Genomic DNA, 14,076 nt, shown 5'->3' with positions numbered 1-14,076 from the left:
TATCATAATTATTATTAAGCGCTCAATAAAGACGATTGAATGAATAGTAAGTGCTGGACAAATACAGAGAGAGACAGAGAGAGACACGGAGAGAGACATGGAGGGTGAAAAGAACAGGGCAGACTCGGGGGGAATTGAGGGGCAGTGGGGGAGAATCTCAGCCTCTCCAGGGGCTTAGCGATCCAGAGTGACGGGGCTCAGTCCAGCCCAGGCCCCGGGCCCAGCGAGGCCGCAGTCTGGGTTCTATTTTATTTTGTTTTATTTTATTTTATTTTATTATTATTTTATTTTATTTTATTATTTTATTTTATTTTATTTTATTATTTTATTTTATTTTATTTCACTTTATTATTTTATTTTATTTTATTTTATTTCATATTTTATATTTTATTTTATTTTTCATTTTATTTTATTTTATTTTATATTTTATTTTATTTTATTTTTCATTTCATTTTATTTTATTTTATTTTATTTTATTTTATTTTATATTTTATTTTATTATTTTATTTTATTTTATTTCACTTTATTATTTTATTTTATTTTATTTTATTTCATATTTTATATTTTATTTTATTTTATTTTATTTTTCATTTTATTTTATTTTATTTTATATTTTATTTTATTTTATTTTTCATTTCATTTTATTTTATTTTATTTTATTTTATTTTATTTTATATTTTATTTTATTATTTTATTTTATTTTATTTCACTTTATTATTTTATTTTATTTTATTTTATTTCATATTTTATATTTTATTTTATTTTATTTTATTTTTCATTTTATTTTATTTTATTTTATTTTATATTTTATTTTATTTTATTTTTCATTTCATTTTATTATTTTATTTTATTTTATATTTTATTTTATTTTATTTTATTTTATTATTTTATTTTATTTTTTATTATTTATTATTTATTTTATTTTTTATTTTATTTTATTTTATTTTATTATTTTTTATTTTATTTTATTTTATTTTATTATTATTTTATTTTATTTTATTTTATTAGAGTGTTTGGTTTTGTTCTCTGTCTCCCCCTTTTAGACGGTGAGCCCACTGTTGGGTAGGGGACCGTCTCTATATGTTGCCGACTTGTACTTCCCAAGCGCTTAGTACTGTGCTCTGCACACAGTAAGCGCTCAATAAATACGATTGATGATGATGATGATGATGGGTTCGAGCCGGAGCTGGAACTTTCCACGGGCGGAGCCTTTCTTGATGCCCACATGGGGTCAAAGGTGGCCTGTCTCCTTGGCTGATGGGCACGGCTCCAGTCTGCCAACCCACGCCGGCCAGACCAGACACCTCGGGGCCCCCGTCGGGAGAGGGATCGGCCCCTGAGAGTTAGGCCCAAGGCAGGGCTGGCCACACCATCCATCTGTTGCCAATTTGTACTTCCCAAGCGCTTAGTACAGTGCCCTGCACACAGTAAGCGCTCCGTAAATATGATTGAATGAGTGAATGAACCTCACGCCGGGCACGATAAGTCCCCGCGTCTGGCTGTCCGTTCCCTCAGCCCCACAATCAATCAATCAATCAATCGTATTTATTGAGCGCTTATTATGTGCAGAGCACTGTACTAAGCGCTTGGGAAGTACAAGTTGGCAACATATAGAGACAGTCCCTACCCAACAGTGGGCTCACACAGCCTCTGTGCTCTAGGCTTCTGGGGGGTAGGGACTTTGGACGTTTATAGTGATAATGTGCTGTTTGTTAAGCGCTTACTTCACAGCAGGCACTGTATTAAGCGCCGGGTGGATACAAGCAAATTGGGTTGAACACCGTCTCTGTCCCACATGGGGCTCACAGTCTCAATCTCCATTTTCTAGATGAGGGAACTGAGGCCCAGAGAAAGGAAGCAACTTCATTCATTCATTCCTTCCTTCCTTCCTTCCTTCCTTCCTTCATTCGTTCGTATTCATTCATTCATTCGTATTCATTCATTCATTCAATTGTATTTATTGAGCACTTACTGTGTGCAGAGCACTATACTAAGCGCTTGGGAAGTACAAGTTGGCAACATATAGAGATGGTCCCTACCCAATAGCGGGCTCACAGTCTAGAAGGGGGAGACAGACAACAAAACAAAACATATTAACAAAATAAAATCAACAGAATAAATATTCATTCATTCATTCAACTGTATTTATTGAGCGCTTACTGTGTGCAGAGTAAAATGGTGATGAAGACTGTGAGCCCCACGTATGACAACTTGATGACCTTGTATCTACCCTAGCGCTTAGAACACTGCTTGGTACATAGTAAGCACTTAACAATTAATCAATCAATCAATCAATCGTATTTATTGAGCGCTTACTATGTGCAGAGCACTGTACTAAGCGCTTGGGAAGTACAAATTGGCAACACATAGAGACAGTCCCTACCCAACAGTGGGCTCACAGTCTAAAAGGGGGAGACAGAGAACAGAACCAAACATACCAACAAAATAAAATAAATAGGATAGAAATGTACAAGTAAAATAAATAAATAAATAAACAAACAAATAAATAAATAAATAAATAGAGTAATAAATATGTACAACCATATATACATATATACAATTACCATCATCATCATTAATTATTATTATTATTATCATTATTAGAGGGAGTGGAGCAGATAGACCAACGTTCAGACACACAGAGGTGTAGACGAACTGACAGACAGACAGTGAGCATGCATCACCTGACACTCAGCCCACACGCCCCATGAGTCCGTCAGTAAGGCGTCCTCTTATTGAGCGCCTACTGTGCGCAGAGCAGGGACCGGCTCTATATGTTGCCGACTTGTACTTCCCAAGCGCTTAGTCCAGTGCTGTGCACACAGTAAGCACTCAGTGGAACGAGCCCGAGCTTGGGAGTCAGAGGTCATGGGTTCTAATCCTGCCTCCGCCACTTGTCAGCTGGGTGACTCTGGGCAAGTCACTTCACAGACTGTGAGCCCACTGTTGGGTAGGGACTGTCTCTCTATGTTGCCAATTTGTACTTCCCAAGCGCTTAGGACAGTGCTCTGCACATAGTAAGCGCTCAATAAATACGATTGATGATGATGATCTCTGGGCCTCAGTTCCCTCTTCCGTAAAATGGGGATGAAGACTGTGAGCCCCATGTGGGACGGCCTGATCACCTTGTATCCCCCCAGCGCTTAGAACAGTGCTTGGCTCATTCATCCATTCGATTGTTTTTATTGAGCACTTACTGTGCGCAGAGCACTGTACTAAGCGCTTGGGAAGTACAAATTGGCAACATAGAGAGACGGTCCCTACCCAACAGCGGGCTCACAGTCTAGAAGGGGGAGACAGACAACAAAACAAAACATATTAACACTTCATTCATTCATTCAGTCATATTTATTGAGTGCTTACTGTGTGCAGAGCACTGGACTAAGCGCTTGGGAAGTACAAGTCGGCAACATCTAGAGATGGTCCCTACCCAACAACGGGCTCACACCTTGTCCCCCTCTCCATCCCCCCCACCTTACCTGCTTCCCTTCCCCACAGCACCTGTATATATGTATATATGTTTGTACATATTTATTACTCTATTTATTTATCTATTTTACTTGTACCTATCTATTCTATTTATTTTATTTTGTTAGTATGTTTGGTTTTGTTCTCTGTCTCCCCCCTTTTAGACTGTGAGCCCACTGTTGGGTAGGGACTGTCTCTAGATGTTGCCAATTTGTACTTCCCAAGCGCTTAGTCCAGTGCTCTGCACACAGTAAGCGCTCAATAAATACGATGGATGATGATGATGATAATGTGCCCAACCTAGATTACCTGGTATCTACTTCAGCGTGTAGTACAGTGCGGGATAGGGGCGGTCTAGCAAAATGGGGGTGAAATACCTGTATTTTCTCCCTCCTGCTTTGAGTGAGCCTCATAAGTGCTCAATAAATACGATTGATGATGATAATAATGATAGCAATAGTAGTTGTTAAGTTCTTCCTTCGTGTCAAGCACTGTTCTAACCGCCGGGGAAAGACACAAAATAGGTCGGACACAATCCCCGTCCCACATGGGGCTCACAACCTACGTAGGAGGGACAGCTGGTATTGAATCCCCACGTAATAAGCGCTTAGAACAGTGCTGTGCACATAGTAAGCGCTTAACAAATGTCATCGTTATTATTATTATTAACAAATGCCATTATTATTAATAAGTACGATTGAATGACAACAATAACCAGACACGTTCGCATGCCCTGCCCACAGCGAGCTTGCAGTCTTGAGGATGCGACTTCAGGTGTGTTTTCCTCTCTCTCCCTCTCCGTCCCCTCGGGGTCCCGGACCCCCGTGTTCGCCCCGGCCCCCCTCAGATTGGTGTAGCGTCCAACCCGTGTTCCTGTGGCCAGTTGGGGAGCAGGTGCTGGACGTGGCCCTGGGCAACCAGCTTACGCTCAACTGCACCTTCCGACTGCCGGCCAACGGACGGCCCTGCCCGGGGGACGTGTTCCTGTGGACCAAAGACGGCCGGCCGCTGGACCACCTCGGCGACATCAGCGAGGGGCTCAGCCCGTAAGTGCACCCCGCGACCCTGGGGGTGAGGAGGGTGGGGTGCTTAGTCCAGTGCTCTGCACACAGTAAGCGCCCAGTAATAACACCAATAACAACGATGACATTTATAAAGCACTTACTATGTGCCAAGCACTGTTCTCAGCGCTGGGGAGGTTACAAGGTCATCAGGTTGTCCCACGGGGGGGCCTCATCCCCTTTTTACAGATGAGGTCACTGAGGCCCAGAGAATAATAATAATAATGATGATGATGGCATTTATAAAGCGCTTACTATGTGCCAAGCTCTGTTCTAAGTGCTGGGGAAATTACAGGGTGATCAGGTTGTCCCACGGGGGGCTCAGTCTTCATCCCCTTTTTACAGATGAGGAAACTGAGGCCCAGAGAATAATAATAGAAATAATAATGATGGCATTTATAAAGCGCTTACTATGTGCCAAGCACTGTTCTAAGCGCTGGGGAGGTTACAAGGTGATCAGGTTGTCCCTCGGGGGGGCTTCATCCCCTTTTTACAGATGAGGTCATTGAGGCCCAGAGAATAATAATGGTAATAATAATGATGGCATTTATAAAGCGCTTACTATGTGCCGAGCACTGTTCTAAGCGCTGGGGAGGTTACAAGGTGATCAGGTTGTCCCACGGGGTGCTCCGGGGCTTAATCCCCTTTTTACAGATGAGGTAACTGAGGCCCAGAGAATAATAATAGTAATAATAATGATGGCATTTATAAAGCACTTACTATGTGCCAAGCACTGTTCTAAGCGCTGGGGAGGTTACAAGGTGATCAGGTTGTCCCACGGGGGGCTCAGTCTTCATCCCCTTTTTACAGATGAGGTCACTGAGGCCCAGAGAATAATAATAATGATGATGATGATGGCATTTATAAAGCGCTTACTATGTGCCAAGCACTGTTCTAAGCGCCGGAGAAGTTACAAGGTGATCAGGGGGTCCCATGGGGGGCTCACAGTCTTCATCCCCTTTTTACAGATGAGGTAACTGAGGCCCAGAGAATAATAATAATGATGATGGCATTTATAAAGCGCTTACTATGTGCCAAGCACTGTTCTAAGCGCTGGGGAGGTTACAAGGTGATCGGGGGTCCCACGGGGGGTGCACAGTCTTCATCCCCTTTTTACAGATGAGGTAACTGAGGCCTAGAGAATAATAATAATAATGATGGCATTTATAAAGCGCTTACTATGTGCCAAGCACTGCTCTAAGCACTGGGGAGGTTACAAGGTGATCAGGGGGTCCCACGGGGGGGCTCACAGTCTTCATCCCCTTTTTACAGATGAGGTCACTGAGGCCCAGAGAATAATAATAGTAATAATAATGATGGCATTTATAAAGCGCTTACTATGTGCCAAGCACTGTTCTCAGCACTGGGGAGGTTACAAGGTGATCAGGGGGTCCCACGGGGGGCTCACAGTCTTCATCCTCTTTTTACAGATGAGGTAACTGAGGCCCAGAGAATAATAATAGTAATAATAATGATGGCATTTATAAAGCGCTTACTATGTGCCAAGCACTGTTCTAAGCGCTGGGGAGGTTACAAGGTGATCAGGTTGTCCCATGGGGGGCTTCATCCCCTTTTTACAAATGAAGTCACTGAGGCCCAGAGAATTATAATAATAATGATGATGATGGCATTTATAAAGCGCTTACTATGTGCCAAGCTCTGTTCTAAGCGCTGGGGAAGTTACAAGGTGATCAGGTTGTCCCACGGGGGGCTCACAGCCTTCATCCCCTTGTTACAGATGAGGTCACTGAGGCCCAGAGAATAATAATAGTAATAATAATGATGGCATTTATAAAGCGCTTACTATGTGCCAAGCACTGTTCTAAGCGCTGGGGAGGTTACAAGGTGATCAGGGCATCCCACGGGGGGCTCACAGTCTTCATCCCCTTTTTACAGATGAGGTAACTGAGGCCCAGAGAATAATAATAATAATAATAATGGCATTTATTAAGCGCTTACTATGTGCCAAGCACTGTTCTAAGCGCTGGGGAGGTTACAAGGTGATCAGGGGGTCCCACGGGGGGCTCGGGGGCTTAATCCCCTTTTTACAGATGAGGTAACTGAGGCCCAGAGAAGTGAAGTGACTTGCCCAAAGTCACACAATAAATATGATTGAATGGAGGGGGGTCCCGGAATGGGGCGAGGCTATGCGGGTCTCTGGGCTGGGCCTCCTCGGCGACGCCAGAGAGCCGGTAAAATCAGTCGGCTGGTCAGTCGTATTTATTGAGCGCTTACTGTGTGCAGAGCACTGGACTAAGCGCTTGGGAAAGGACAGTGCCACAGACACATTCCCTTCCCACAACGAACTTACACTCTAGGTGGGCGGGGGCAGACATTAGTAGCAGTGCATGAGAAGCAGTGTGGCTCAGTGGAAAGACCCCGGGCTTTGGAGTCAAAGGTCATGGGTTCAAATCCCGGCTCTGCCAATTGTCAGCTGGGTGACTTTGGGCAAGTCACTTCACTTCTCTGGGCCTCAGTTACCTCCTCTGGAAAATGGGGATGAAGACGGTGAGCCCCCCATTGGACAACCTCATCACGTTGTAATACTCTATTTTCTAATTCATTTTACTTGTACATATCTATTCTATTTATTTTATTTTGTTAATATGTTTGGTTTTGTTCTCTGTCTCCCCTTCTAGACTGTGAGCCCACTGTTGGGTAGGGACCGTCTCTAGACGTTGCCAACTTGTACTTCCCAAGCGCTTAGTACAGTGCTCTGCACACAGTAAGTGCTTGATAAATATGATTGATTGATTGATTAGTACAGTGCTCTGCACACAGTAAGCACTCAATCAATACGATTGATTGATTAATAATAATAATAATAATAACGTTTATTAAGTGTTTACTATGTGCAAAGCACTGTTGATTCTAATTCATTTTACTTGTACATATCTATTCTATTTATTTTATTTTGTTAATCTGTTTGGTTTTGTGGTCTGTCTCCCCGTTCTAGACTGTGAGCCCGCTGTTGGGTAGGGACCGTCTCTGTTGCCAACTTGGACTTCCCAAGCGCTTAGTCCAGTGCTCTGCACACAGTAAGCGCTCAATAAGTACGATTGATTGACAGTGAGGAGGGGTTTCTGTTGGGCTCCACAGGGACAATGCTACGGACGTCCACAGCAGCCTCCTGAGGGTCAACCTGACCAGCCCGCAGGACTACGGTGTCTTCTCCTGCCTTGTGAGGAACACCACCGCCTCGTTCACACTGCAACACGCCGGTACCCACCCCCTGCCCCTCCCCACCCCCGACCCCCAGAGGGCTGGAGTTATAATCATTCATTCATTCGTTCATATTGATGGAGCGCTTACCCTGTGCAGAGCACTGGACTGAGCACTTGAGCACTGTTCTAAGTGCTTGAGCACTGTACTAAGCGCTTGTGATAACTGTGGTAGTTGTTAACCATTCATTCATTCATTCAATCGTATTTATTGAGTGCTTACCGGGTGCAGAGCACTGGATTAAGTGCTTGAGCACTGTTCTAAGTGCTTGAGCACTGTACTAAGCGCTTGTGATAATTGTGGTAGTTGTTAACCATTCATTCATTCATTCATTCAATCGTATTTATTGAGTGCTTACCGGGTGCAGGGCACTGGACTAAGTGCTTGAGCACTGTACTAAGCGCTTGTGATAATTGTGGCATTTGTTAACCATTCATTCATTCATTCATTCATTCAATCGTATTTATTGAGTGCTTACCGGGTGCAGGGCACTGGACTAAGTGCTTGAGCACTGTACTAAGCACTTGTGATAATTGTGGTAGTTGTTAACCATTCATTCATTCATTCAATCGTATTTATTGAGTGCTTATCGGGTACAGAGCACTGGACTAAGCGCTTGAGCACTGTATTAAGCGCTTGAGCACTGTGCTAAGCGCTTGTGATAATTGTGGTAGTTGTTAATCATTCATTCATTCAGTCAGTAAATCGTATTTATTGAGTGCTTACGCTGTGCAGAGCACTGGACTAAGCACTTGAGCACTGTTCTAAGTGCTTGAGCACTGTACTAAGCGCTTATGATAACTGTGGTAGTTGTTAACCATTCATTCATTCAATCGTATTGAGTGCTTACTGGGTACAGGGCACTGGACTAAGCGCTTGAGCACTGTACTAAGCGCTTGTGATAATTGTGGTATTTGTTAATCATTCATTCAGTCAGTCAGTCAATCGTATTTATTGAGTGCTTACCCTGTGCAGAGCACTGGACTAAGCGCTTGAGCACTGTTCTAAGTGCTTGAGCACTGTACTAAGCGCTTGTGATAATTGTGGTAGTTGTTAACCATTCATTCATTCAATTGTATTTATTGAGTGCTTACTGTGTGCAGGGCACTGGACTAAGCGCTTGAGCACTGTACTAAGCGCTTGCGGTAACTGTGGTAGTTAACCATTCATTCATTCATTCAATCGTATATATTGAGTGCTTACGGGGTGCAGAGCACTGGACTAAGCACTTGAGCACTGTTCTAAGTGCTTGAGCACTGTACTAAGCGCTTGTGATAATTGTGGTATTTGTTAATCATTCATTCAGTCAGTCAGTCAGTCGTACTTATTGAGTGCTTACTGTGTGCAGAGCTCTGTTCTAAGTGCTTGAGCACTGTACTAAGCGCTTGTGATAATTGTGGCATTTGTTAACCATTCATTCATTCATTCAATCGTATTTATTGAGCGCTTACCGGATGCAGAGCACTGTACTAAGCGCTTGAGCACTGTTCTAAGCGCTTGAGCACTGTACTAAGCGCTTGTGATAATTGTGCTATTTGTTAACCATTCATTCATTCATTCAATCGTACTTATTGAGTGCTTACTGTGTGCAGAGCACTGGACTAAGCGCTTGAGCACTGTTCTAAGCACTTGAGCACTGTACTAAGCATTTGTGGTAATTGTGGTATTTGTTAACCATTCATTCATTCATTCAATCGTATTTATTGAGCGCTTACTGTATGCAGAGCACTGTAGAGAAGCAACATGGCTCAGTGGAAAAAGCCCGGGCTTTGGAGTCAGAGGTCATGGGTTTGAATCCCAGCTCTGCCAATTGTCAGCTGTGTGACTTTGGGCAAGTCACTTCACTTCTCTGGGCCTCAGTGATCTCATCTGTAAAATGGGGATTAAGACTGTGAGCCCCCCGTGGGACAACCTGATCACCGTGTAACCTCCCCAGCGCTTAGAACAGGGCTTTGCACATAGTAAGTGCTTAATAAATGCCATTATTATTATTATTATTACTGAGCGCTTGGGAAGTACAAGTTGGCAACATATAGATGGTCCCTACCCAACAACGGGCTCACAGTCACTTACTATGTGCCCGGCACTGTGTTAAGCGCTGGGGTAGATATGAGCAAATCAGGTTGGACATAGTCCCTGTCCCACGTGGGTCTCCCAGTCTCCATCCCCATTTTCCAGATGAGGGAACTGAGGCCCAGAGAAGTGAAGTGACTTCTCCAAAGTCACCCAGCAGACAAGTGGTGGAGCCAGGATTATTTAGTTTATTTATATGTTGCCAGCTTGTACTTCCCAAGCGCTTAGTACAGTGCTCTGCACACAGTAAGCGCTCAATAAATATGATTGATTGATTGATTGTACTTCCCAAGCGCTTAGTACAGTGCTGTGCACACAGTAAGTGCTCAATAAATACGATTGATTGATTGATTGATTGTACTTCCCAAGCGCTTAGTACAGTGCTCTGCACACAGTAAGTGCTCAATAAATATGATTGATTGATTGATTGATTATTTGATGGCATTTGTTAAGCACTTACTCTGTGCGAAGCACTGTTCTAAGCGCTGGGGAGGATACAAGGTGATCAGGTTGTCCCACGGGGGGCTCACAGTCTCAATCCCCATTTTACAGATGAGGAAACTGAGGCCCAGAGAAGTGAAGTGACTTGTCCAAAGTCACACAGCAGGCTCACATTCCGAGAGGGAGGGGGAGCAGGGATCTGAGCCCCGATGTCCAGAGGAGGAAACTGAGGCACAAAGAAGAGAAAGGACTTGCCCGAGGTCACACGGCAGGCGGAACGGGATTAGAACCCTTGGCCTTCTGAGTCCCAAACCCGTGCAAGATCACAGGAATTGGGAGTGGGGGAGGGACAGAAAACCGGATTTCTAATCCCGGCCCCGCCTGCCGTGGGACCTCGGTTAAGTCAATCAATTAATCAATCAATCAGTCAATCGTATTTATTGAGCGCTTACTGTGTGCAGAGCACTGGACTAAGCGCTTGGGAAGTCCAAGTTGGCAACATATAGAGACGGTCCCTACCCAACAGCGGGCTCACAGTCTAGAAGGGGGAGACAGAGAACAAAACCAAACATATGAACAAAATAAAATAAATAGAATAGATATGTACAAGTAAAATAAATGAATAAATAGAGTAATAAATCCGTACAAACATAAATACATATATCCAGGTGCTGTGGGGAAGGGAAGGAGGCAAGGCGGGGGGGATGGAGAGGGGAAGGAGGGGGAGAGGAAAGAGGGGGCTCAGTCTGGGAAGGCCTCCTAAAGAAGTCATTTCTTTTCTTTGTGCCTCAGTTTCCTCCCCTGGACACTGGGGCTCAGATCCCTGCTCTCCCTCCCTCTCGGAATATGAGCCCCCTGTGAGATGGAGATTGGGTCTGATCATGGCTCAGTGGAAAGAGGCCCGGCTTTAGAGTCAGAGGTCATGGGTTCTAATCCCGGCTCCACCACTTGTCACCTGTGTGACTTTGGGCAAGTCACTTCACTTCTCTGGGCCTCAGTTTCCTCATCTGGAAAATGGGGATGAAGACTGTGAGCCCCCCGTGGGGCAACCTGATCACCCTGTAACCTCCCCAGTGCTTAGAACAGGTGCTTTGCACATAGTAAGTGCTTAATAAAATGCCATTACTACTATAATAAGCACTTAACACTCATTCATTCATTCAATCGTATTTATTGAGCGCTTACTGTGTGCAGAGCACTGGACTAAGCGCTTGGGAAGTACAATTTGGCAACATCTAGAGACGGTCCCTACCCAACGACGGGCTCACAGTCTAGAACGGGGGGGGGGGCGGGGGGGACAGACAACAAAACAAAACACGTGGACGGGTGTCAAGTCGTCAGAACAAATAGAATTAAAGCTAAATGCCCATCATTAACAAAATAAATAGAATAGTAGGACACTGTTAAAGAAAAGAAAGAGAAAACATTGCATCTACCCTTAGTAATAATAATGATAACGATGGCATTTATTAAGCGCTTACTATGTGCAAAGCACTGTTCTAAGCACTGGGGAGGTTACAAGGTGATCAGGTTGTCCCACGGGGGGCTCACAGGCTTCATCCCCATTTTACAGATGAGGGAACTGAGGCCCAGGGAAGTGAAGTGACCTGCCCAAAGTCACCCAGCTGACATCATCAATCATCATCAATCGTATTTATTGCGCGCTTACTATGTGCAGAGCACTGTACTAAGTGGTGTACTCCACCACTGACATGTGGTGGAGCCAGGACTTGAAGCCACGACCTCTGGCTCCCAAGCCTGTGCTCTTTCAATCAATCAATCAATCGTATTTATTGAGCGCTTACTGTGTGCAGAGCACTGTACTAAGCGCTTGGGAAGTCCAAGTTGGCATCTTTTAGAGACGGTCCCTACCCAACAGCGGGCTCACAGTCTAGAAGGGGGAGACAGAGAACGAAACCAAACATGTTAACAAAATAAAATAAATAGCATAGATATGGACAAGTAAAATAAATGAGCCACGCTGTACTGTGCCTGGCGCAGAGTAAACGCTTAACAAATGCCATGAAGAATAAATTAACGATTGGTAAGCTCTTAGTACAGTGCTCTGCACGCAGTAAGCGCTCAATAAATACGATTGAATGAATGTGGGGTCCCGGGTCGGGGATCATATGGTGACACGTCTGCCCCGAGTCCCTTGGCCTGTGGACCACCGTTTTCCCCCTGGTGCTGACTGTGGTCCCCATGGCCTGTCCCTGTGTGCTGGGTATCATCAATCGTATTTATTGAGCGCTTACTGTGTGCAGAGCACTGTACTAAGCGCTTACTAAGCGGGTATGTCATGTGTGTGCCCGGTGTGTGCCCTTGTAGTGGATGTGTCCCCTTGGCGTGTGCCCATGAGGATGTAGGGCGTGTCCCTGTGTGGTGAATAATAATAATAATAATGATGGTACTTGTTAAGCGCTTACTATGTGCAAAGCACTGTTCTAAGCGCTGGGGGGGATACAAGGTGATCAGGTTGTCCCACGTGGGGCTCACAGTCTTAATCCCCATTTTACAGATGAGGGAACTGAGGCCCAGAGAAGTGAAGTGACTTGCCCAAAGTCGCCCAGCTGACAGTTGGCAGAGCCGGGATTTGAACCCACGACCTCTGACTCCAAAGCCCGGGCTCTTTCCACTGAGCCGTGCCGGTGAATGTGAGCAGCACTGTGGCTCAGTGGAAAGAGCCCGGGCTTGGGAGTCCGAGGATGTGGGTTCTAATCCCGACTCCGCCGCTAGTCTGCTTGTGGCTTTGGCCAAGTCACTTCTCTTCTCTGGGCCTCAGTTCCCTCATCTGGAAAATGGGGATTAAGTCTGTGGGCCCCAGATGGGACAACCTGATGGCCTTGTATCCACCCCAGAGCTTAGAACAGTGCTTGGCACATAGTGAGCACTTAACAAATACCATTATTATTATTATTATTATTATTCCAATGGCGTGTGCCCATGTGTTTGTCAAGCCCTGTGCCCATGTGTCTTCATTCAATCGTATTTATTGAGCGCTTACTGTGTGCAGAGCACTGGACTAAAACACGATTAAATACGATTGTATTGTACTTAAATCCGATTGAGTGAATGTGTGTGTTGAGTGTGTCCACCCGTGGTGGACATTTCCCTCTGGCGTGTCCTCATGGGTGTGCTGAACGCGTCCCCGTGGTGTGTCCCCGTGTGTTGGACGTGTTCTCGTGTGCAAGGTGTGTGCCCATGTGCCCATGTCCATTTTCTTCCATTTTCTTATTATTATGAGTATTAATGACAAAGGTAATTGCATTTATTGAGCGCTTTCTGGGTGCTCCCTTTTTCTTATTATTACGAGTATTGGTAATAATAATCGCATTTCTTGAGCACTTTCTGGGTGCTTCCTTTTTCTTATCATCGAGCGCTTTCTGCATGCAAAGCACTGGACTAAGCGCCTGGGAGAGTACGCTGTCTACCTGTTTCGTCGTCAGTCTCCCCCTTCTAGACCGTGAACCCGTTGTTGGGTAGGGACCGTCTCTGTATGTTGTCCGTTTGTATCATCATCATCAATCGTATTTATTGAGCGCTGACTATGTGCAGAGCACTGTACTAAGCGCTTGGGAAGTACAAATTGGCAACATATAGAGACAGTCCCTACCCAACAGTGGGCTCACAGTCTAAAAGGGGGAGACGGAGAACAAAACCAAACATACTAACAAAATAAAATAAATAGAATCATCATCATCAATCGTATTTATTGAGCGCTTACTATGTGCAGAGCACTGTACTAAGCGCTTGGGAAGTACAGATTGGCAACACATAGAGATAGTCCCTACCCAACAGTGGGCTCACAGTC

At 44.5% G+C, this 14,076-nt stretch overlaps 1 protein-coding gene across 3 annotated transcripts in view; it reads left to right on the top strand.

The window, feature by feature from the left end:
* Window positions 1–14,076, top strand: part of SIGIRR (single Ig and TIR domain containing) — an 89,914-nt gene that overhangs the window by 32,342 nt on the left and 43,496 nt on the right. For all 3 annotated transcript variants that reach the window (XM_038764594.1, XM_038764595.1, XM_038764593.1), the window contains 2 exons: window positions 4,316–4,514; window positions 7,629–7,750. In XM_038764594.1, the coding sequence (XP_038620522.1) occupies window positions 4,316–4,514; window positions 7,629–7,750 (321 nt within the window). The remainder of the gene's footprint in view (window positions 1–4,315; window positions 4,515–7,628; window positions 7,751–14,076) is intronic.

This window comes from Tachyglossus aculeatus, chromosome 22 (assembly GCF_015852505.1).
Source record: "Tachyglossus aculeatus isolate mTacAcu1 chromosome 22, mTacAcu1.pri, whole genome shotgun sequence".
Classification (NCBI taxonomy): Eukaryota; Metazoa; Chordata; class Mammalia; order Monotremata; family Tachyglossidae; genus Tachyglossus; species Tachyglossus aculeatus.
This window is presented reverse-complemented; position numbering and strand designations above follow the sequence as displayed.